This window comes from Anopheles bellator, chromosome 1 (genome assembly GCF_943735745.2).
Source record: "Anopheles bellator chromosome 1, idAnoBellAS_SP24_06.2, whole genome shotgun sequence".
NCBI lineage: Eukaryota > Metazoa > Arthropoda > Insecta > Diptera > Culicidae > Anopheles > Anopheles bellator.
Window position 1 is genome coordinate 54578427 of NC_071285.1, and position 22144 is coordinate 54600570.

The 22144-nt window shown below is 48.8% G+C and overlaps 4 protein-coding genes across 4 annotated transcripts; 2 read left to right on the plus strand and 2 right to left on the minus strand.

Annotated features, from left to right (window-relative positions):
- Positions 1-61: 61 nt before the first annotated feature.
- On the minus strand, positions 62-17213 carry LOC131206029 (rho GTPase-activating protein 68F). Its single transcript, XM_058198386.1, has 9 exons — positions 17142-17213; positions 15654-16169; positions 6264-6428; positions 5323-5408; positions 5107-5252; positions 2685-2847; positions 2426-2580; positions 2128-2330; positions 62-1954 (listed from the first exon to the last, which is right to left on the minus strand). The coding sequence occupies exons 2-9, from the start codon at positions 15718-15720 to the stop codon at positions 1437-1439; spliced, it is 1503 nt and encodes a 500-aa protein (XP_058054369.1). The 5' UTR covers positions 15721-16169; positions 17142-17213; the 3' UTR covers positions 62-1436.
- A 324-nt stretch (positions 17214-17537) lies between these two features.
- On the plus strand, positions 17538-18350 carry LOC131216033 (NADH dehydrogenase [ubiquinone] 1 beta subcomplex subunit 5, mitochondrial). The gene is made up of 2 exons (XM_058210434.1): positions 17538-17667; positions 17810-18350. The coding sequence occupies exons 1-2, from the start codon at positions 17571-17573 to the stop codon at positions 18280-18282; spliced, it is 570 nt and encodes a 189-aa protein (XP_058066417.1). The 5' UTR covers positions 17538-17570; the 3' UTR covers positions 18283-18350.
- LOC131216044 (autophagy protein 12-like) lies at positions 18347-19070 on the minus strand. The gene is made up of 3 exons (XM_058210445.1): positions 18861-19070; positions 18653-18789; positions 18347-18583 (listed from the first exon to the last, which is right to left on the minus strand). Exons 1-3 carry the CDS (start codon positions 18982-18984, stop codon positions 18461-18463), a joined length of 384 nt encoding a protein of 127 aa, XP_058066428.1. The 5' UTR covers positions 18985-19070; the 3' UTR covers positions 18347-18460.
- A 182-nt stretch (positions 19071-19252) lies between these two features.
- LOC131212858 (protein KRI1 homolog) lies at positions 19253-21967 on the plus strand. The gene is made up of 2 exons (XM_058206914.1): positions 19253-19427; positions 19491-21967. The coding sequence occupies exons 1-2, from the start codon at positions 19301-19303 to the stop codon at positions 21908-21910; spliced, it is 2547 nt and encodes an 848-aa protein (XP_058062897.1). The 5' UTR covers positions 19253-19300; the 3' UTR covers positions 21911-21967.
- The last annotated feature ends 177 nt before the right edge of the window (positions 21968-22144 follow it).

Genomic DNA, 22144 nt, shown 5'->3' on the forward strand with positions numbered 1-22144 from the left:
ACCTGTGAAAGAAACATTTCGGCCACGGCCATATGAGAAATGACACAGACTTTGGGTGTTTACTTCGTTTTACACATAATTTTATTTTCAGGTTTCATTTCCTCGAATCTCCACCATGGTCGGTTCACCGGTTTCACTTTCTTTTCGCTCATTGGGAATTGGTTTAGTGTGAAGAATTCGTAATGCGCAATCGTTATCATTCGATTAATTGATTCAGTTTAATACTTAGTGTATCCTACGGTTCTGCAAATTTTGCTTTCCAATTTTCACATTGTTTCACTCACCTTTCCTTTTCGCAATCTTTGCCCTGACTGAAGCTCTGCTACGGTTTTCTCGAACGATGGTTGATTTGCTGTGCTATTGTTTCCTATATTGTCCGCGCTTTGATGGCGATTATATTTGTGTAGGTTTGTTGCCTTTTAGTCTATCGGTTTGTTATGGGATGGGTTTTAAAATGTATGCTCTAAAACTTGAATTTGGCGTTACTTGCACACTTGTTGTATGTTCCTCAACTGTTAATATTTGAACATGGTTAAAATCGTTGTATGGTTATGGTGTATCCCCCTGAAACGTCGACTCAGTTAAAAGACTCGGACGGGTCACGACGGAACTGGCTGCAAATGTTTCTTTCTGTGCTAAATGTTTGTGTCTGTTCGCTCGTTTCTTTGGTTTCCCCCAAGGACGTGCTAGTCGACCATCCGACTCAGTGCATAAAACCGGGAATACGAATGTCTCACATATTGACACGGACCCCACGACGATTGCCTCCAAAAACGCTTCCTTCCAACGCGCTCCTCACGGTACATGGTTAACTTTTTTGCAGTTTTAAACCTAACACTTCACTCGCTCGACCTCACCACTCTGGTCAGATATACCTAGTAGAACCTATTTAGCTAAAAAAATGTTCAACAATTCATTAATTCTCTGACTATTCCTTGCACTCCCGTCGCGTTAACGTTATATATTTTACAAGAATCGCTTACACTTTACACGAACACCTGTCCGCTTAATTCTGCTACCAATTTGCGGCGTGACCGTACTGACTTTAGGTGGTGTAACTTAAGGGATACTCTTGCCACGATTAAAATCATCTCACTTACAACTAGCGAACAAATGGAAGGAAAAACGGGGTGGGAAAAACAAAAGTAACCTAACTCGTGGGCCATTCTGTACACGGGTCCCCATTTGGGTTTTGTCCCTTCATTTAACCTTCACATAAACACACGCACAGCATATCACTAGTAAAGATAATTGCATCTAACACTCGTCCTGGCACTGCAGTCCTACAGACAGAACGACACCTACATGATATACGCGATCCGCGCTCGCGGAATAGAATGTTCCTGTTCCAATGTGTATTTTGTTGTGGTTATCCTCGAAAAGGCTCCAAGACGGGCGATTTAGCCGGTTGCCGAACCTTCTTAGATCAACCGCTGTTAATCGTACGAGCCGCGATCCTTCTTGTTGATGTCGACAAAGTAAATGTCGTCCTGGTGCTGCAGCACGTAGTCGATGAACGCATTGATCGGGCCAATCTCGTCCAGCGACATCTGCTCCTGCTTCGGCCAGATCAGGTTCGGCCCGAACACGATCGCCAGGTTGGACGAGGTCATTTTGTTGAAATCCTTGCGCTCCATTATCTTGCCCAGAAACTCGACGATGTACTTGAACAGCTCGTAGTTCTCCTCTGGCAACCGTTCGCGCAACAGTTGCTTCACGTTGCGCGACCGTTGCTCCTCCGTTTTCCACTCGCCAAACTGCGTGATATCGTCGTAAAGCTCGTACGTGAGCAGCGGTTCCTCGAGCTCGCGCAAGAACGTCTTGAGGAGGGAGGCGGCCACATGTGTATCTTCGTCCGACAGCTGAACTTCTTCGCCGGCGTTTATCTTCGCCCGCAGCTCCTTGATGCGGGCGTAGTTTCCGGACCGCCGGAAGATACCCTCCGTTTCCACCACTGCAAAATGGATTACCGAAAGTACGGCCGATTACACACTTGCTCTGAGTCACGTAGAGAAAATATCTTCATTAAGAGTGCTCTTGAGGGCGGAAAGATTACTCACAAAAGATGGCGAAAATGAAAAGGGGAAATAATTGTGAGTCCCGGTGGCTCGCCACCGACTGACTTACCGTCCGGTAGTGATAGATGATCGACGCACTTTCGCACGATCGGCGGTATACAGTTGAGACAGGCGCTATTTTCGATGATGAATCGCAACGACACCCCGAACTGGGCCGACTTTGGGATGTTCTCGAGCGATCGACTACTCTTCAGACTAGGTTTTGTGCCCCGCAGCGTGTATCGTGTGCCGTTGTTGATCTTCTCGTCGAACCTGCCGACCGATTCCGCGAAGAAAGGAGTCGAAAACGGTTTAGACATACTATCGGTTAACGTGTGGCCTAGGGCCTGCATGCTAGTGTCACTTACTCTCGCACAGGATCGGGCACCTTGAGTGTGTTCAACCCTAGCGATTGCTTCAGCTCGTCCAGGCTGCTCGTGTAGATGAGTTTGCTCTTGAACTTTTCGCTAATGATCGGCTTGAAGAAGAACCAAACCATTCTGATGAACGTGGTTGGATGTACCTATCGAACGCAGGGCACACGCGAATCACAAAATAGGATAAAATTTCTTTTTGTTGGCACAAACTTCGATAAAGTATCAACATTGCAGCGATCGAGACACTCACCACGTAGAGTTTCTTCAAGTTCTTTTTGAAACTTCGATCGAGCTCCTTGTACGAGTTCCACAGGAACGGGAGGGCCGGCTTGCTGTTATCCTTCATGCCTTGGTGGAAGTACGCGATGATGTAGTCATTCTGGACGAACTCTTCCATCGATTTGATAATAAAACTGAAAGCAACGATCACACATTAGTCACCACTGATCATTCACATGATCACACAATAAGCAACAACTCTTTGAAAAATACATAATCGAAAAAACTTCCGATTGATAAATGTCAACCACTGAACTCATTTAACTCACTTTATAACAACTTCCTGTCACGATCTTTGATCTCCCTGAAAAAATGTCCGCCCGATTGGCAGAAAATCACCTATCGATCACTCTTTCGATCACAATAACCACGACCCGTGAAGCGTAGGTCGACCGTTCGTGCCTGATCGACACTGTATTCCGTCAGCCTCGATCTGCTGGTAGGCGACCACCTTAACGCAACCCGTGACTGTTGTGTACTGCGGGAGCCAAAGATTATTTTCGTTGGCCACACCAAACACCGACGGCGGGCGGTGAGCGTGCGGACGCCGCCAGCAGCGACGGCGATGAAGGAAATCACGGCACCGTGTTTAACGTAAACGAAAGCAGCACCCCAAGACGCAGACGCCGCCTTTACGTCGTCGATCGTTCTCAGCAGGAGAGTCGAGCCGAGTGAGCCGTGTGTCAAGTGGCACAGACCGGCAGGGCGAAGGAAAGTGAACACGGGGCAAACGAGTTTTCCGAGCATCACCCGCGGACTCGGTCAGCGGGAAAATTACCCCACCTGGCGCATCCGTCGCCGTGTGTTGCTCTGTGGAACTAAGCGGGGATCACGTCACGAAAGTGAAAGAGAAACACAAATTTCCCAACCAAGGAAAGGGCCGAAGGAACGTCGCCGTGTAACCAACGTGGCGTGGGAAGACGTCATCGGCGGCCTCCGAGGACCGCCACGGATGGCGCAATATGCAGCGAGGTGAACCTTCTAAACATAAACAAGCTGCTTCTAATCACGAACCTCACGTGTAAGTAGAGGCGCGCCAGCTAGTGACCCTCGGTTTAAAGGACGGTACCCGGTGCTCCCGATCCTGCAATGTTGCTAATTGATGGACATTGCCACACATCAGGAAGGACTGAAGCGAGAAAGAGTTCGGGGGCCGAAGGTTCCTTTTTTTGTTAGCAGATTCTGAGCAGTGGACGTTCATCAGAATGAAAAGTGAGAAGAAAGCATCCAAACACTCGTTCCGAACGGAAAACAATGCCAGTGAGTTGCGGGAAAACGTGAAAACCCAATTTCGGCCGACAGCGACTGCTAGGCGGTACACCTTTTCCAGGAATAATGGCTATTTGGCGCAAGATGAGCAATGTGGCCATTTCTTTGCTCTTTGCTCTGCACCGCGCGACACCACTGACGGACATATGGCGAAAGTAACTTTCTTAGAACTCGAACCGTCCTAAACCCGTCACCGTCCCATCCTCACCGTGCGCGTTGCGTATTACGCAGCGAGCACGCAGCGAGCTCGGGCGCGCTTTCCCAAAGCGGGAAAATTAAACGGAAAAAAAATCCACGAACCGACCCTCGGCTTCATCATTATTCGGGTCAGGGATAATGTGTACAAGATGCGTCTGCAGGAACTTGGTACTTTTATACAACATAAAAAGACGTTACCGCTTTACCAAGAACTGGCGCCTTTGCTGGACACTAGAGCGCGGGACTTACGAGAAATACAATTTATTCCCGTCGACTAGCCTAGGCCCTGGTCGATCGATTTGGTTGTTTACTTTAGAGAAACACTATCTTTATCGCACCGACTCGGTCGCTGTGAACCACCGGCAATGATAGTTGGTGCTTCACGAAATTCGCTGGAAGAAGTTTTAAAATAAACTGCACCCGTATTTATTATGAGCCTCGAACCGGGCGCGCCCGTCTCTCGGGAGCACCTTGGCCGTTGATACGATTACGATGGAGCAGTAGAATTACATCATTGTTTTAAAAAGATTCAATCTAAACGAATCCAGTCGCGATGCCAATGCGTCAAAGGATGTTACCGAAAACGGTGGGAAAAAGGACACCAGCGTGGAGAGAACTCAATTAACGGCCTTTGTTTATAGTTCGCAATCAACTGCGGCACATTATCCATTTCCGGTTCGCCTGACACGATTGCCTGCTCATCGGACACTGGACTACCCGTCGTGATGTCCATTGCTGCCGTTGCCATCCGGCATGTCGGTTTCACCGACCGACATCGATCGATGAAATTAGTGACGCGCATCTTTCGACTGCGATTAACGGACAGAGTACAAACCGTGCCGTGCATGCGTGGCACCAATCCGATAACATATGGAACTGACCAACGGGAAACAAATGCACACCCACCCACACTCACAGATACTCACTCGATGAAGATACTCGAATTCAGGTCCTTCCGTTCCGGCAATCGACACGCGTAGATGGCAATGATCGGTTGGCCCTGCTTATCGGTTCCGATGAATTCGATAAATTTTCGCCTCTTAAAGTCCTTCCGGATGGCATCCTCGTCGGGCTGTGGAGAAAAACATTGGCCCATATCAGCGATCAGCGTGATCCCTTCCGAAACTCGCCCCTGATCCTACCTCAACCATTTTCAGCTGCTCTTCGTAGTTGTCTGCCTCGAGGGTAGTTTTGATGATTTCGTCCTCCGATGGAATCTCAAACTCGGCTACGGTTGGGGCAGAAAAGAAGTTTATTTATTGTTTTGAAACGGATTCGTGAACCGTGCCACGAACGGTAGAGTTCCCGCCGGCAGCGACAGACCAACTGAAGGACCCCCGTTAACGGGCGACTGACATCATCATCCGTCAGCATGACGTCGATAATAGCTTCGAACCGAGTCACTTTATCTAAACTGATAGGGATCCCCCTCGCGTTCCAAGTAAATTGCCCCAGCGACGATGGCGCAGTGGTGTGCGCGTCAAAGATACCGAACGGCTTTTAGTGACAATGAAAACGTGGAACTTCGAAAAAGGAGTAGAAAAGAGTACTTGACATTCGAGTGCGATCTACAGTGAGTGACATACTTCTAGACACTCTCTAACGTTTTGTAAGGATCCTAAATGGCGAAAGAATGGAATCGAAATTGGCAGGATCACCCGGTTGGCAGGTGCCCAGAGCGGATCCAACACACCGCATCGAGCGATGATTCGAAATTGAATCATTTATCCAGTCATTGCACCCGACTGCGGTCATCCGAACCGTTGGCGGGGCCCATTCTCTCCAATGACCTAACGATGTTTCCGCATACCGACGGCTTGTGTCCTTTTATTTTATGAGCATCCCGCAGTCGACGATGCTTTTTAGGTTCAATCAAATCAATTTGCACACGTGCCAACACGTGCCCCAACGCCCGGTTGCGGCTTTGAAGCAAGAATTCCAACACGCAACCGGGTTCAACAGGTCCTGGCACAGCCCGGAATAATAATCTAAACCGGGTGCTTCGTCACATTCTAATCTGGTTGCGGTTATGTTGGTGCCATAAAGAGGTGTATTTGGGATCGGATCGATTCGGAAAACTTACCGGCATAGTTCGTATCATCAAACGCGACGGTGCCCCCCGGTTCCGGTGTGGTCTGCGACAGTTCCGTATCGTCAAACTCCAGATTCGGCTCGTAGTCGTGCCAATCGGAGAGACTCGGGTGTGGATCTTCGGCCGAGTCGATCAGCGGTGCATTCAGCGGTACACCTGTGTGGGGCGATAGAGAAATGACCAGAAATGTTACGCCGGAAAACTCGTCTCATTGTGCGACACTAATTGGGGGTAATTGTAATCAATCAACTCTGGTGTTCTGCTTGACGTTTACTCCACCGGCGATCATTATGATTTGATTTGATGACTTTCTGCGCCCCCCCTCTCAACGGACGCAGACCGTGAACAGCGTCGTCGTGCCGCGAGAGATCCGAGAGTCAGAGATAATTATTCCAGTTCGGTGCCTTTGCCGTGGTTTTCTGGTACGACGTCAGCAGCGACGATGCTGTTGTAATGTATGCAAAAGGATGGTCGGAAACCCATGAAAATGGGCGTTAGAATTGGTCCGGGGGTGGCTTCACACCTCGCTGCAGTCGACTGACCACCCACAGCCAGCGGCGGTACCGTCTTTCGGGGTTCGACCGTACCCCACACGACTTTGAAGCTTCTTGATGCTCGGTCAGCCAACAGGTTGATTTAATGTTTATGTCCGAGCCCCGGAAAGGGTATCCAAAACCCATACATAAAATGATCACCGGGCATGGCTTAAACACGTGCCTTACCGTATGCGTTTGTTAGCTAATAGCTCCGAGGGTGGAACAACTAATAAAACAATGCTATGCAGGGCGATAAACTTCATCGTGGAAAAGAGAATGTTTTGTGGGCCACTTTACGGCCAACGCCAGGAACGTCATTAAAATTCCGTTTCCGTTTAACGATTTTATCATATTTAAAAATGGACAAACGATGCAAACAAAACAATGAATTATGGAAACGTAAACTCGGAATACAACTTATCATTGTGGCATTAGTAAGCAGCTAAGCTCCCGATCATTCACACTAAAGGGCTTTACCGGTGACTGCCGAACGTTCTACGAAAAGGTTTCCCTATGCCCGAAGAATTCGCTATCCTGCGCCACAAACCAAAAGTGAAAGTAATCCAATATAGTAGACGGCAACAAGTATCGCGCATCGAGTTCTTCGAAAGGAAAATATCCGGGTGCCCAGGTTGCGTGCCAACTGGGAATTTAATACACTCCCCCCACTAATGTGGCCCCGTTTTGAAGGAACGTTTTCTTTCCCTAATCTTTTATCATCATCGAACGGCGATGACGCTTTAACGTTCGCCACCACCGGCGGTCATTGATGTCATCGTTAATTAGTTCCGTACCGGACCCCCACTTGTGCAGCACAACATCATCATCATCATCATCATTATGCCGATCACGGTTGATTGAGGCTCCTCGGGCCCGTAACACATCCAATCGACCGTGATTATCATCATCTTCCCGATTTAAAGCGCGGCTCTTGGTACGGAGCCGGAGGGGGGAACACAGGCGAAGGTTGTTGCATACGGAGAAGGAGCCACCTTAAGCGGCGCATTCATGCTCATCAGGGGGGAGGGATGCGTGTCAATCTTCCATTGACCCAAATAGTGCCCTCTGTCGGCTGGGTGTGAACTGTATCTCAAGTGCTCCTGCTGGGGCGCTTTTTAATTATAACACCACCAACTGTGCTCCGACTGAGGCGGCAGTCGGTCGAAGCTGGACGGTAATCGGCGCTAAGCCCTGGTACGTTAATCTTATGCCGTGGGGCGCTACTAAAGAATTAGAAAGCGGTGCGGAGAGCGAGTTTATTTGTATGTAAATTAGTAACCAAAATAGAGCATGTCGTGCCAAAGAACCCATTTAACAAGCCATAAGGTTCTTAGTTTATTTCAGTTCTGTTGTTGAATTGTTGGGTTACCTTTCATTCAACTGTCCAGACGCACACCGATGAATAAATGAGAAGCGCTCCCATTAGGCGCTGTATCGAAGCGTATTTGATTGACGCATCCCTTTTATAGGAGTTCGGCTCCGAGTGCATCGTGTGCCCTGTTCTGCCAGTGTCTTAACAGCAACAAGAGGCAGCTTGTAGAACACGGCGGTGGACCGCAAGCGTTTCCTGTTACACAAACCGCGAGACCTTCGAGGTGGGCGCACGCGTGTGGGCCCACGGCCATTGCAAGTCTCGTCGCCCCCGGAATGCTTAGGTGGGCGCATAAGTCGCACCGCACCGGTATCGATGGCATTGCGGAACCCTTACATGATTATCGCCGATCGGCAGCAGCCGTGGGCGGATCAGGGCCTCGTGACACGCACGCGCGCATAAGCATCGTTATGCAGCCGCGAGTTGCAGCGGTGTGGCGCTTGAATGTGTGTCTCTTTACATAATTGTGCATTGGTTCGGGTGGACAATCGTGGAGAAACGGGCTGGGCACAGATGGACCCAGTGGATTATTTATTGGCCTTTCCAGTGATAGCAGACTTAATAGAGGCACTCTCTAGCATTTCGTGTCCATTTTCCGAACTATTTCCGATCCTTTCTCTCAAGATCCAATTTGGCGCTCTGTGGCGGCGTGGACCCCAAAAAATGTATCGCTCAGAACAATGCAAACTTCCAAACCTGCGTTGCATGTGCCTTAATTGCGCACTGACGGCGCACTCGACGTGAAGGTATGCGCCACTGATGATCGCATTGATGAACGCACAAAAAATGAACCGAACCGAGCTCGAATTCCGCCACCGGCACGTCGGCCGTTGCGTGGTGCACATATAATACATAATCGCGCCCCAGCAATTTATCATAGGCCACACCACCACGGGGAGGGGGCTCCGACAATGTATGACTCGATCCTACTGGCGTGATGATTGTGCCCCGCAAAACGATCATGTAATGTGCGGTGTAACGCGACGCAGCCAGGTGCGCTAATAATAACACCATGACGTCCGGGGCCCCCGGGCGTGATGATCAGCTGTTAGGACGGTGTAAAATGTAGCACTAGCCGGTTACCTTTACTTAGCGCCGACCACAAAGGACCCGCCTCCAACACCCCAAAACAGTACAACATGTGACCTTATCAGAGGATCACGTAAAACACAACCATTTCTTCCGAGACCATTAAAACATCATCTTTGTGTCAACTGAAATTGCATCCGAAGGCACGAGGCCGCGGCCAAAGCGCAGTCGGTTAAATGCCAATGTCACGTCATTTCGACATCATCATCAGAGGCTTCTGGTGGCCCAAGGATAGCCGCCGACCATCAATCACACCGAGAAGTGGTTGACTGTGCCGCTTCTTGACTTCTGAACCTTGCTCTCTCTCGAGTGTCACACGTTCCGGTCCCCTCTTGAAACTCGGGGCCACGCTTTCTCAGCGCCCATTACGAGCGAGTTTGAGAAACTCTTGAACACGCCAGCCATTCACTCTTCTCCACCGGGCCCTCACTAATGCCCCTCTGCCGCCGTGCCTTGCTGGGCCTCCCCGCTTATTAGCTTGCGTCATTACGCGGATCGCTTCCTGGCTTGACATTCTTCGCGGAGTCGCGCGGCGCAATTTTTATTTCGGCCACAATGTAATAGATTTTCCTCGCCGAAAAGCGAAAGGGGAAACGAGCGAAACTTCACCACCATCGGCCCGCCAGATGGCCCAATGTGTTCTGGTTTCACTGGCCATCCCGTAGGGTACAAACCACCGAACCGAAGGCTGAGCTGATCGGGTGAGAACCGCTTACGTCCGCGCTAACCGTATGAGATAAGCGCGATGGAGTGCGTTCGAGCAAAGTGATTTATTTTCGTGGCGCACCTCGCAAGGGCCCACCGGCGAAAGACGTAATTAAAACGGGCCGCGGAACGAATGGTGCGGTTGCGAATTTAGCGATTAAAATATTTCATTGAAGCGCACCGCAATTTTTAAGGCGATAAACATTATTGATTCACATTCTCAGGAATGGATCAGAAATTGAGGGAAAAAATGGCGAAGAAGTAGAATTCTGTAAATCGATTCCCGGCCGGGCCAGCAGCGTGAGGGATTATCGGGGGCGTGAACTTGAGTCGGTTCCGAGGGGTGTTTGTGATGAACCTTTGTGAACCCTCTGACGCCCGAGGGGGTCACAGGTCCTGCGCAGCCCGGTAATACCGGTAATGGACCGGGGGGACCCAAACACTCGAACCTAAAGGGCGCCTGTGAGGTGATTAGATTGTGTTTCTTTTTTCGGGCCCGTAATGTACGCCAAAAAACGAGGAACTCTTTTGGGAATAACGTGACGTGGTGCGTGTCCCTGTGCTCACCGGACGGTTTGGCAACAAAACCCCCATAATTCACACGCCACACTCCGCGTGTGGTGTGTCGCTAGCCAGCCACGTGCTGGCGACCGCTACATCTTGAACGTGAACGGAACATTTATCTTGCGACCCTTCTTGCAGCATCAGAACCCACGGGAGAGCGAGATGATTTCATGATTCAATCAGCCTTCGCAAACGGAATGGTACGCCCCGAGGACATCTCAATTGGTAAATATTTATTTTGCAATTTACATTTGTTTTTGTATTTACATTTTGCAGACCGTTTATTTGTGCGAATGTGATCGCTCACAACGCGATCGATGCGGTTAACGAATTCAATCCTGATGTTGATTAAAAATGTTTTCTGGTACGTACAATAATTAGGTGCAAAATGGCGGTTGGCCCCGGGCCCGGGCACATCATCAACTTGTTTGTGCTCATCCTCGGCCAACCGTAAACCGTTGGTTGTTGTGAAAATATTTACCCCCGCGTGAAGCGAGTTGTTTTCACAAAAGCTCCGCAATATGCTGATGCTAAATCATGATCATCATGTGCCTTGCTGACACGCCGGAAACAGATAAACCACATCCGCGTCAGAGGCGCGCAATCACTTCTCGGAGAAGCCGACAAAAAAAAAGCCCCATCTCCGCCTTATCTGGTCGAGCAAAAGAAAATCGGGCACGCCGAGCGAACCGGCATCGTCTTCGGGGACGGGACGCGGGACAAATGTGTTATGACAGTTTCCACTCAATTTTTCCACACCGGAACAGGAGGACGGGTTTGCATTCCGGTTCGCGGGGCCACGACTTCCATCAAAACCGGCGATTCGTGGGTCAGCAACCCGGGGAGAGGCGTCGCGTTCATTTCCGCTTTCCGTGGTAATTCAATCGCGGTCCGCTCGAAGATGATCGATTATGGTTTTTTCTGGAGCCTCTTCAGATGCCATTAGCCTTAATGCCGCGGTGTCAATCTAAGGCCCGTCCGAGCAAGCACGATTTAAAAGTGATCAATATTTTTACGCTGAACACTGAAAAGCTTCCACGCGTTTGTTCGAAATACCAATTACAGCAGAACTGCAATCACATAAAATACAATGTCCATCACACACTTCCCCATAATTAGAAACAGGATCGACGGTTGGGCACTAATTCGAAATCGTAAAACTTTACGAGCCCAAGGAAGTCCCACCAACGTCATTAACCAAAAGTAAACCAATTTGTGAAGGAAGTGGCCGTAAAGTTTCCGTACAGTGCACCCGGCTGATAATAAATTTGATCGCCGACCTGGCACACCATATCCAATTCAAGTTGTCAACGATTTGTAGTTATTGCGAATCACATTAACACACCGGCCAAAGGATGACCGTTAAATATTTATCAACTCACAGGCGTTTTTAGTTTCTAATGACATCTGCTTGTGCCGCATACAAAGCGTAACTGTAACCGAATACCTACAATACCGGTCCCAGCCACGGGGTTTTCCAACCGTAAAAAGGTGCTTTAAAATCACATTTTTCTGCCAACACGCTCGTCCATGCGTCCTGTGTGGAACCCAAGTCTTTCTCCCAGCTCAACCTACCGTAGGACCGTTGTAGCAAACTTTTCTTCGCTGTATTTCTAATCAGCACCATACACAATTCTTGTCCGTTCATAAATTCATCTATTTCATTAAACCTTCGCGGTATGGCTCGGAATGGTTAATGCTTCATGCGTGCCCAGGAATGTCCTATGGAACGGGAACGGCACACATTTTATCGATCGCGCTGACATTGACAGAGCCTCCGAAGTGGGCATTGAATGGGAGTCGAACAAAGCTTTCACCCCGTCGTTGCTGAGTGTTGCCGACGGCCATTTGAACCCGTTCCGAACACACTTACCCCATCGGGGGCCTAACAAAATGAACAAAAAATAAATACCCTCATCGGTGGGCCACTATCGGATCCCAACAGTCGCGATGGCGGCGCGCTCGGGACTCGGTACATCGAGAGGGGTTGACCAAGGTTGTCGAAAAATTAACCGAATTTACATACGACCTTTCACTCGGGGAGCTGGAGTCCACGGTGAACGGAGCGACATTATGGTGGTGTTTAAAAATCGTTGTCGAAATTGAGCTCTTCACTAGTAGGTTAACACCAAGGATGTTTCGATTCAATAGAACCCTTAATTTAAAGCGAGCAGCACATCGTTGTTGTGGCCGCATTTTGTTGTCCACAGTCCCACAGTCGTGCGTGTCTACGTGCGGGCAGCGATTCACGTAGCCGTTCCGGTTCCGTTGCGATTAAAATTTGCATTGGACCCGACGTGGGGGGAACTGGCTTCGCGACGCGTACGTGTGCCACACACCGCCACCTGGATGTCTATGACAGTTAGTGAACGGCTTTCGTTTGCCCTTTTTTTTGCTCAGCCAGTCACAACCCGTGACAGTGGCTCCTATTCCCGTTGGTTGCGGTTTGCCAGGTGAGTCTCGTTGCATCTTGGGAATCGTGTGCGGAAGAAGCGAGTGCCGAGGGGTTCCATTTGGCACGCGGACCCGCCGGTTTGACGGATGTCCCACATGGAGGTACGCCAGCTTCACGCTGGCAGCAAAACTATGCCGGGAATGCACTTTGCAGACGAAAGCGATTTAGCTTTTCTCTAGTGGTTCTTAAGCGATCGGAGATGGTTGGATGGCCAGGGTCCAGGGTGGCAGCTGCTTGTTGGAACCACTTTTTATTGCAACCTTGCACCGAGTTCACGCGGAAAACCGTTTTCCCATTTCCGACACCAAGCACGGCCAGGAGAGGTCAGCGTTAGTTAGTTTGAGTTATGTGTTTTGAGATAGGAACCCTTTTTCGACGGGCCGAGGGTTGAACTTAATCAAATTAATTCATTAAATATACCAATCTACGTAGCGCGGCGGGGTGACTCAACGAGTTTGTCCGGCTGTCTAACCAACGCCTCACAGATTGTCCCTTGGGTGTAGTTGTCTTCAGCGTCAATGACTAATACCGGCACCGTTTCTTCCGTTGATGACTTCATGAATACATAATGGCCCGTGGTCCGCGATGCGTGTAGGAACTAGCTTCTTGATCGGACAAGGTGTAGAGCATTTTGGTAGGAACAAAAATTGGGTGATTCATCCGGATTAAAAGAAGTCCCGCTTGAAAGCGATTATCGAGGAACCGTGGACGCCTTTGGCTGATAGTCAGCCAGCATTTAAACAGTATATCTACACTTATCCCTCTCACAATCCGAAAAGTGTTACAAACTTCCCGTCAAACTCTGGGACTGAACATTTCACTGCTCATTAGCAGCATAATTCCAGCGTTAGTCGTAAAAAATAGTTACGATTGCCAGGCACATTGCTTCCGAAATAGTTCAGGAGGCTCAATAGAAACGCGCCGCAAACGAGGGACGCCAACGGCGCGATGGTCACGGTAATAAAGTGTCGTAAACAAAACTGGCCTGAAAGCTTTATTCCCATTGCACCACCGAGCACCGAGGCCACACTTTCCGCCCCGCGGAGAAAGGTTCGTCGGAGAAAAAAATCCTTTGACAAAGCTTTCCATTACCGTTTTTCTTTGATTCCATTTTTAATCCAAACTGAGGCGCATGCAATGCTGATTCCGGAACAGAGCCAACGTTTCAATTAAGGTTTCTGACGGTGCCTTATCTACTACCGATTTCACCTTCGCCACCAACGCAAAGGTTTTCCCAACCCCCCAGGCGGGGAGCGTGGATTTTTGTTTAAGAAAACCCGAAGCTGGAAAAGGTTAGCTCCGTTTTTTCGCTGCCAGTCCACCCAACCAACGGCCCCAAGTCAACGGCCTCCGGTAACGCTTTCTTCCGTTCAGGGGAGGCCGGTTGCTGAGGTGCTGAGCGCACACACAACATAAAGTACCGCTCCCTGCGCGGAACCAACCTTGACTTAGTTCCAGGTTTCGGTTGAAAGGAACACTATACAATCGTAAATTTATCTCGCCGCTCAGCGTAACGAGCGCGAAGAAAGGCGATGCCGAAAATTCGGTAATAGCTGAGCGCCCACTGGACGGTGTGTCGTGACGGAAGACCCGTACGATTTGGCGGACAGTATGAGTTTTCGTAATGGATGAAAGTTAAGATCAACTAACAGTAAGCCGTCACTATAGACTACCCCCATTCGAATGTCCGCTATCCTATTTCCCTAATTAACAGAACGTGCAGGTCAACGATAACGCAACGATCTAATGGTTTGAGTCTAATCTTCAACCCTCTAAGTTTATCTTCGTCATTAAGAGCACCGTATGAACTTTGAATGCAACAAGTTTTATGATCACCGGCCAAAAGGCGCATCACTTGAGCAACCTTAGACACTGGCCGTAGCTTAATAACCCCGTCCCGCACATCATAAAGGGCACGAGCAGCCCCCGTTGCATTGCGCAGTGCGATGAAAAAAAATATGGACCATAACCGTAAAAAGTCTAACCAAAGCGTAACTGGGAACGATGCCAACGTCGGACAGACCACGTGCCGTGTGAATGTTTTAAAACAACTGCAGCACCGGTGGAATGTGGAATATTTCTCGAATGCAGCGGACACGGCACCCGTTTTCCGGTTGACACAAAACAAATTCGGACCTCGAGATGCCCTAAAATTAGACACAATTATGTAACACTGCATCACCGGGATCGCTTGAATTTGGTTGCAGCAACTAAGCAGATATTTTTATGATTCAAACTAATTGTTCCGACCCCAGCCAACATTACATTTTTTCCTGAGTCTGATGGCTGAAGGGTGCATTCGTTTCTCTTCGTACTATAAACGACGAGTGCGATCAAACAACGTGTGTGTTTATCCAATTGGTGGATCGTCTTATTCACGGGGCCGAGCGAGCCATGGGATGATAGATTCGTCATCCTGTCGTGACCAAACGCACACGTGCATCTCGCGTAAACATGTGAGGAGGTGTTGCACAAAGTGACGACCAGCAAGCAACGACCCACGATCACCTGCAGATGGTGAAGTAAAAACCTGTCTTCGAAAGATCGAAGATCGCAAGAACTATTGAATCGTATTCCGTTTCAATCCACGAGAGTAACAAATGAGTACTAAGAGTTTGGGCTAAAACGAAGACAGGGGCCAGGCCTGTTTCTTTACTCACCTGGTAATTTGATGGGTAATCCCTTCGGCCCCTGCTGATAGCCGACATTGGCGGTAGCGGCATCCATAGTGAGGCAATCCAATCCAATCCAATGTTCGTCTCGGTTGCTGTGATCGCCTCTACGGTTTTGGTAATTATCCTACCGCTCGCGCGTTGTCTTCCTTTTTTCTGTTTGCCAACAAGCCAACAACACACAGTAGGCCGAAGCTGGAGGTTTATGCACAAAACGGAGCCCAGATCGCGCTTGTCACAACATTTTTCCAGCGATCACGAGGCGGAAGCACCCAACCAGCTGCTATCACTCAACATCACTTTATAGCAATCAGCATACGCCACATACGTTCACAGCAACGGAAAACAGCAGCTAGGCGTGTACAGGAACAGGCCGTTGTGTTGTTATCTCACCAGTGCAAACAGACACACACGCATAACGACATTGACCGTGGGACAAGCGCCTTTTTTGGCGACCGCAAAAAGGTTTGCAGCTCTTTTTTATGACTATAATTCACTTTGAGACTGAAAAGGAAAGACGACATTCACATTAACATCACATACACAACCTCCAAGATGCTGGGGCGCCAATGACGACTACAGCTGACTGATCCTTAGCTGTTGCGCCTCACATCGCAAGGAGCAGAAGGTCATCCAGATTGCCGATTATTAAATGGTTGATCGCAGACCGCGAGACGTACAAGAGAAAAAGAGAACACTGTTCAGAGTGTCGCGGGAAAGTCTGCCAAGCCTTTGTGTCGTTCTAGAAAACGAACAATTCCAACAAAGCCGTCGCTGTTGGTCCGCCGACCACCTTGATGCCGCGCGAAGGACACACGCTGTTGCTCACGGGGAACTCTTCTTCGATATTTGCTGGCACATTAAATCGGGTACACACAGGCATTGATAAGGAAATGGGAGCAACATACACATCACCACCGACCAATTAGTGCCCGTGTTCTCGATTTGCCTGTGAATTCCAATATTTAATGCGACATCACAGTGCACGGGGAACTACAAGAAAGGGATTCTTCGCTTTTTGTTATGCTGGTAGGAAAGCCGTTCTTTCGGCACCGTCCACGAGACATTCCACTCGCAACGATTGATCAATCATCGCGCCCGCCCAGGGTAAAGCCCTGCGCGTCTCATCCTACGTTTCAAGGGTCAATACTCTCACTTGCCCCCGATGGGCGCAAGGGCGTGCAATCCTTGGGGTAGAATTGGAGAACTTTACTTTAATTCTACGCTTTGGCGCACGGAGGTGTTCCACCCGCCCACCCGCAGTTTATTGGCTTTGTTCTTGCTCGTACGGGGGTGTTGTTGTTATTTGGTGTCCATGAACGCCCGGACTTGGCTCATCGCCATCCTTCCAGCGGGACGCGAATGGAAGCTCGTTAATATGCACAATCAACCCGTCAGCCGAACCACTATCTGTAGGCTTCCAAGAACAAAACACTGTTCCTTTCTGGTTTTATTTTCACAAAGCGCAATACGCACCAAAGGCCCACCCAGAAAATGCGCAACCACGCGAACCAACCACGCGAGGAGGAACTGACTAAACGAACGAGCTGCTGCGAATGAAACCGTGCAAACGGACCGCGGAAAGGATTGGGCGGTGCGAGACGCAAAAAGTGACGTTTGACGATTCTGAACAAAATACAACATTGACAGCATCGTGTCAAAGATGGTAAAAGCAAGGTTCATAGACTCTATTTTGATGTGACGAAGGCATCAATTGCATACTGCAAATACTGTTTTTTCACCCACAGATGCTAAATTTTTCATTTAACAATATTTATCTAGCTCAACAATGGCAAGAAGTTTCCCAAAGACACAATGTAGTCGACTGTTACAAACTCGGACGATTCCTTCTGAAGTCGCTCGCAGCTGTCAAACATTGGAACGTCGCGCGAGGACAGCGAAAAGATGGCGATATTCAGTTCCTTGGCTCGTTGTGGGGCTTTTTCGAGCCGCCTGGGAACGATTTCGAACAAACCGGGATTTTTGAAAGCAAGCAAAGATGGTAAGTAAGATAAAATGTTTGGTGTACGCATTTTCTCCGTACCGAAATCGGTCATCCGAAGGCCTAAACCTTCCGCACTCGGCACCGATCAGTTATGCAACACCAAAACAAACCGAATCTCGTGTGTGTTTCTGCTTTGTAGCGCTCGTTAGCACCCGCTCGATGTCCGGAGGCCACGGACCGAAGAACTTCACCATTACGCCGTCCCGCTTCCAGTGGCACAAGTTTAAGGATACGTTCCACTACTACGTCATGCTGGGGCTGATTCCGGCCGGTGCCGTCATCTTCTACGCGAACGTCTTCGTCGGGCCAGCAACGTTGACGGAAACGCCCGCCGATTACACGCCCAAGCACTGGGAGTACCATCGGCACCCTATTTCGCGCTTCATCGCCCGCTACCTGCTGCCCAACCCGCAGCAGGAGTATGAAAAGATGCTGCACCATCTGTACGAGGAGGAAGAGAAGGCACACATCCGTGCCCTGGAGAAGGCTGTGCGCGCGAAGATGGCCGAACGGCACGATTATCAGTCGTACTACTATCGCCCGGCAATCGGCAAGTACCACCGGGTGGCCAAGGAGGCCGCAGACGAGCTGGAAGCTCTCCGTGGTGACTAAGGAGCTTGGCGAAAGCTTGTAGAATGTATATGTTGGTTTAAATAAACGTAACGTGGTGCTGCAGCGAACCTTTGGTAGAACTTTATTCCCGATCAGTTAAAGCATTTGTGTCTTGGAAAGCGGTTGAAGGAATGAAGTTGTCGGATGACCAGAAGTATGACCCGAAATGTCGGCGATCTTATCCCCAAGCTTGCGATTTTGCGTAGTGTAGAATCAGTTTACCGTTCGTCCCGTAGCATTCGTACAGGTTTTTGATTATCTGATCCGGGGCCGGTGCAAAAGTTTGATTGATGTAGAGAAACTGTAAACAGAATATGATCCATTTAAAAGGGCCGCACTCTTCAATGCGCCTGCCACGCGGCTAACGTACCAATCGTTCCTCTGGATCCAGCTTCAGATATTTGTGAATGAATTTAACAATGGCACTGATAGGTTTCTCCGGATCGACGGACCATTTCTTCTGCTTTAGAATCGGAGCGCTTCCGGTCGCGTGGAGAACAATATCAACTGGAAAATTGAGACAAATCCACGAATAATATCAGTCCTATCAGAGGTTCGTGAATGATTGCAATATTTACTCTTTTTCGCTTCCTGTTTCTCAACTTTCTGCTCGGCACCGGTAAGGGAGAGGCTTTCCACGTTTGCCGCCAGATCCTTGTCGGCAAGATTGTCTCCACTGGCTGTTTCAGCATCTAAAGACATTTTAAAAACTATTTTTATCGTCAAAGAAAGAGTGTACAGAAACTCAGTCTGTAGCCCAAAGATTTGTTTGTGAAGAAATTGTGTTGTTTTTTTGGCGTGAAAAGGGGAAACAATTAATTGTCAGATTGGGGAAAGTCAAGGTAACTAGAAGTCGGTACTGAATAAAAACTAATCACATTTCGGTCTGTTTGGCAGCACTTCCAAATGTTGTCATTTATCTGGTAAAAAAAGAAAAACACAAGGTTCTCGCAAAACACGTTGTTGCTTGTTCATGTCGGCACGTTTTTTTCGATAAATTGTTGAAAATATTGTAATAATGAGTAGTAAGATCAAACTTTTTAACGATTCAGACCCAGAGGAGGAGGAATCAGTGGAGTTTCGCACAAACAAAAGTTACGCCAAGCACTACGACGAATTCAGGAAGAAAGAAATCCTTGGCCAGCGTAAGTGCCGATCGTGAATGGTATCGCCGAAGTGATTACGTTTTTGGATGTATTTTTTTTTAGTGAAAAACTTGGAACCCGATGGCAGTGATTCAAGTGACGATGAAACGACCGACGAAGAGATCGTCGATGCGGACTTCGATAAAGAGTTCTTCCGAACGCTTGCCTTTCTCAAGCGGAATGATCCGAGCAAGTACTCCGAGGAGCAAAGCTTTTTTCAGAACGTTAAGCCAGTTGAGGAGGTGGCATTGGTGAAGCGACATCGGAAGGAAAAGCCGATGACCCTGAAGGATTACGAGCGTAAGGTGATGCTGGAGAAGGATGGCGTATATGAAGACGAGGAGGATCTAGGGCATTCACCCCATGCAACACGGGCCGAATCACCGTCGTTAGTGGAGCAGCAGAAGCGCATCAAGGATGAAATTAAACAAGTGCTCAGCGCGGTGACCGATAGTGACGATGAATCCGAGGGTGGCTTACTGAAGGAAAGGGTACGCAGCAAAGCGGAACACGAGAAAGAGCAAGCAGATTACCGACGCTGGTTGGCAGATCGGAAGGCGAACGAAGAGCCGCCCAGTGAGGAAGTGAAGGCACTACAACCTCTAAAGCACTTTTGGACCAGCGGAAAGCTCTCTAAGGAAGACGCCTTTCTGAAAGATTACATTCTCAACAATCGATTTGTGCAGAGCGGTGATATTCCCAACTACGATGACATCGTTGCGACCTCGGAAGACGAGGCCGAACTCGAGAAGCAGGAGGAGTACGAGCGACAGTACAACTTCCGCTTCGAGGAGCCGGATCCGGAGTTCATCAAACGTTATCCGCGCACGGTGGATGATACGATGCGCGTGGAGCGCAACAAACGCCAAGAGCAACGGCAGGCACTAAAGGAGCGGAAGCAGAAGGAGCGTGAGCAACAACGACGCGAGCTCGATGAACTGAAGGCGGTTAAATTGAAGGAAATCCGCGATCGAATTCAGCGGTTGAAGGAGATTGCCGCCACGGAAAAGCTGGCAATGAATGAGGACGATCTCGAGTCGGATTTCGATCCCGATGAGCATGATCGGCGTATGAGAGAGATGTTCAACGATGACTACTACGGTGTGGACGAGGGTGACCAGAAGCCGGAGTTTCCCGAGCTAGACGAGGAGCTGGGAATCGAAAACTACGACAAGGATGAGCTCAAGGCTGGTGCTGACGGTGAAGGGGGTCCCCATTGTGAGGACGATGATTTTGTTATGGATTGTGATTACGAGGAAGAGAAGCAGAAAAAGTCCGCGAAGGATGGCAAGGAGGCGCTTCAACAGGAGTTGATGGACTCTACGCGAAGTCGCAAAAAGAAGGGCCGAAGACAGTCAAAGTTTCGTGAAATGCTTCGTGCAGAAAAACCATTGTTCGACCCAGAGGACGAGAAAACATATGGAGAGTACATCGACGAGTACTACAAGCTCGACTACGAGGACATAATCGGCGATACGCCGTGCCGGTTCCGATACGTGGAGACTACACCGAACGATTTTGGACTAACAGTGGAGGAGATACTGACGGCTAACCCGCGTGAGCTAAACCGTTGGGCTAGCGTAAAGAAGACGGTGCAGTTGCGCCCGAAGAACGTAGAGTTGCAGGAGATCGACCTGTACCGGCGAAAAGCTTCAAATGAATGGACAAAGCGCCGTATTCTCCCAAGTTTATATGCCGAGCCGGAGGCTAATGATGACGAAGATAAGGAGATAACGGAACGAAAGCAGCTGAGCAATAATGAAACAACAGAAACGATATCAGAGAAACAAAGCAGAAAAAACAAACCAGACGGTTGCCAGAAACAATCGGATAAGATTAATGTCAAGGTAAAAGAGTCCCCTCCACAGCTTCAAAGGTCACCAAAAAAGAAAAAGAAAGTTGAAACCGATAAAAAATCTAAGCCCTTAATCATACCGTCTGAAGATAAGCCAATTGACACCACAGCGGAAAAGAAAAAGCATAAAGAAAAATCTGCACCGGCGCTAAGTGTTCCAAGTATAAATCATGAAGGACATAAAAGGAAAAAAAAGATTAAGCACCAAAAACCGTTGGTCGATGACGAAGGTACCTCCCAAATGGCTAGTCTGACCTCCGCCAACGGATTTGCGCAACAGAAAAAGAGAACTTGGCATCAACGAGACCAATCGTCACCGAAAGCCCCTACGCCTGATAACTTGGTGGCTACGAAAAAGTCTCGACTAGATCAGCACTCACACCGTGGTAACCGGAAACCTGAACAAGGTGGGTTCGTACCCGGTAGGAAACGACCGACACCACAGCCTGAAAGTGCCAGTGATCAGCGTTTGCGAGCGTTTGGGTTGAATCCGAGAAAGTTCCACAATTCGCAGAAGTTCGGAAACCGGACACAAAATGGTAACATAAGTAACGCTGGTAAAAAGATTGGTCCCACCGGATCGTTGAATAAGTCGTATGAAAAGAGGGGAAAGAAATCTGTAGAATGAGTTCAAAACTTGAAGTAATAAAAAAATCGACCGTTGCTGATTACGACGGCGATGATTATTTCTTATCATCCGGATTCCTAACATTGTACGATTCCTAGAAACAAAAAATGACTACTTTCGGTTTTGAAACCCTGAATTCTGTGAACAGTGAGTCTTAAATCCGTTCATTGGTTATCAATATGTTGCAATAATCCTAGTGTCCCACACCTTGACCGTATCTAGCCTATCGCGCGA

What these genes read in the sequence shown, in the direction of transcription:
- LOC131216044 (XM_058210445.1), bottom strand. Translation starts at nt 18,984, where the DNA reads ATGTCTTTAGATGCTGAAACAGCCAGTGGAGACAATCTTGCCGACAAG. An exon ending in GAAACAGGAAGCGAAAAAGA is followed by an intron (nt 18,790 to 18,860) that starts GTAAATATTGCA and finishes TCAATTTTCCAG; the next exon opens with TTGATATTGTTCTCCACGCG. An exon ending in TGGATCCAGAGGAACGATTG is followed by an intron (nt 18,584 to 18,652) that starts GTACGTTAGCCG and finishes TTCTGTTTACAG; the next exon opens with TTTCTCTACATCAATCAAAC.
- LOC131212858 (XM_058206914.1), top strand. Translation starts at nt 19,301, where the DNA reads ATGAGTAGTAAGATCAAACTTTTTAACGATTCAGACCCAGAGGAGGAG. An exon ending in GAAAGAAATCCTTGGCCAGC is followed by an intron (nt 19,428 to 19,490) that starts GTAAGTGCCGAT and finishes ATTTTTTTTTAG; the next exon opens with TGAAAAACTTGGAACCCGAT.
- LOC131206029 (XM_058198386.1), bottom strand. Translation starts at nt 15,720, where the DNA reads ATGGATGCCGCTACCGCCAATGTCGGCTATCAGCAGGGGCCGAAGGGA. An exon ending in ATTACCCATCAAATTACCAG is followed by an intron (nt 6,429 to 15,653) that starts GTGAGTAAAGAA and finishes CGCCCCACACAG; the next exon opens with GTGTACCGCTGAATGCACCG. An exon ending in ACTTGAAGAAACTCTACGTG is followed by an intron (nt 2,581 to 2,684) that starts GTGAGTGTCTCG and finishes TGCGTTCGATAG; the next exon opens with GTACATCCAACCACGTTCAT.
- LOC131216033 (XM_058210434.1), top strand. Translation starts at nt 17,571, where the DNA reads ATGGCGATATTCAGTTCCTTGGCTCGTTGTGGGGCTTTTTCGAGCCGC. An exon ending in TTTGAAAGCAAGCAAAGATG is followed by an intron (nt 17,668 to 17,809) that starts GTAAGTAAGATA and finishes TCTGCTTTGTAG; the next exon opens with CGCTCGTTAGCACCCGCTCG.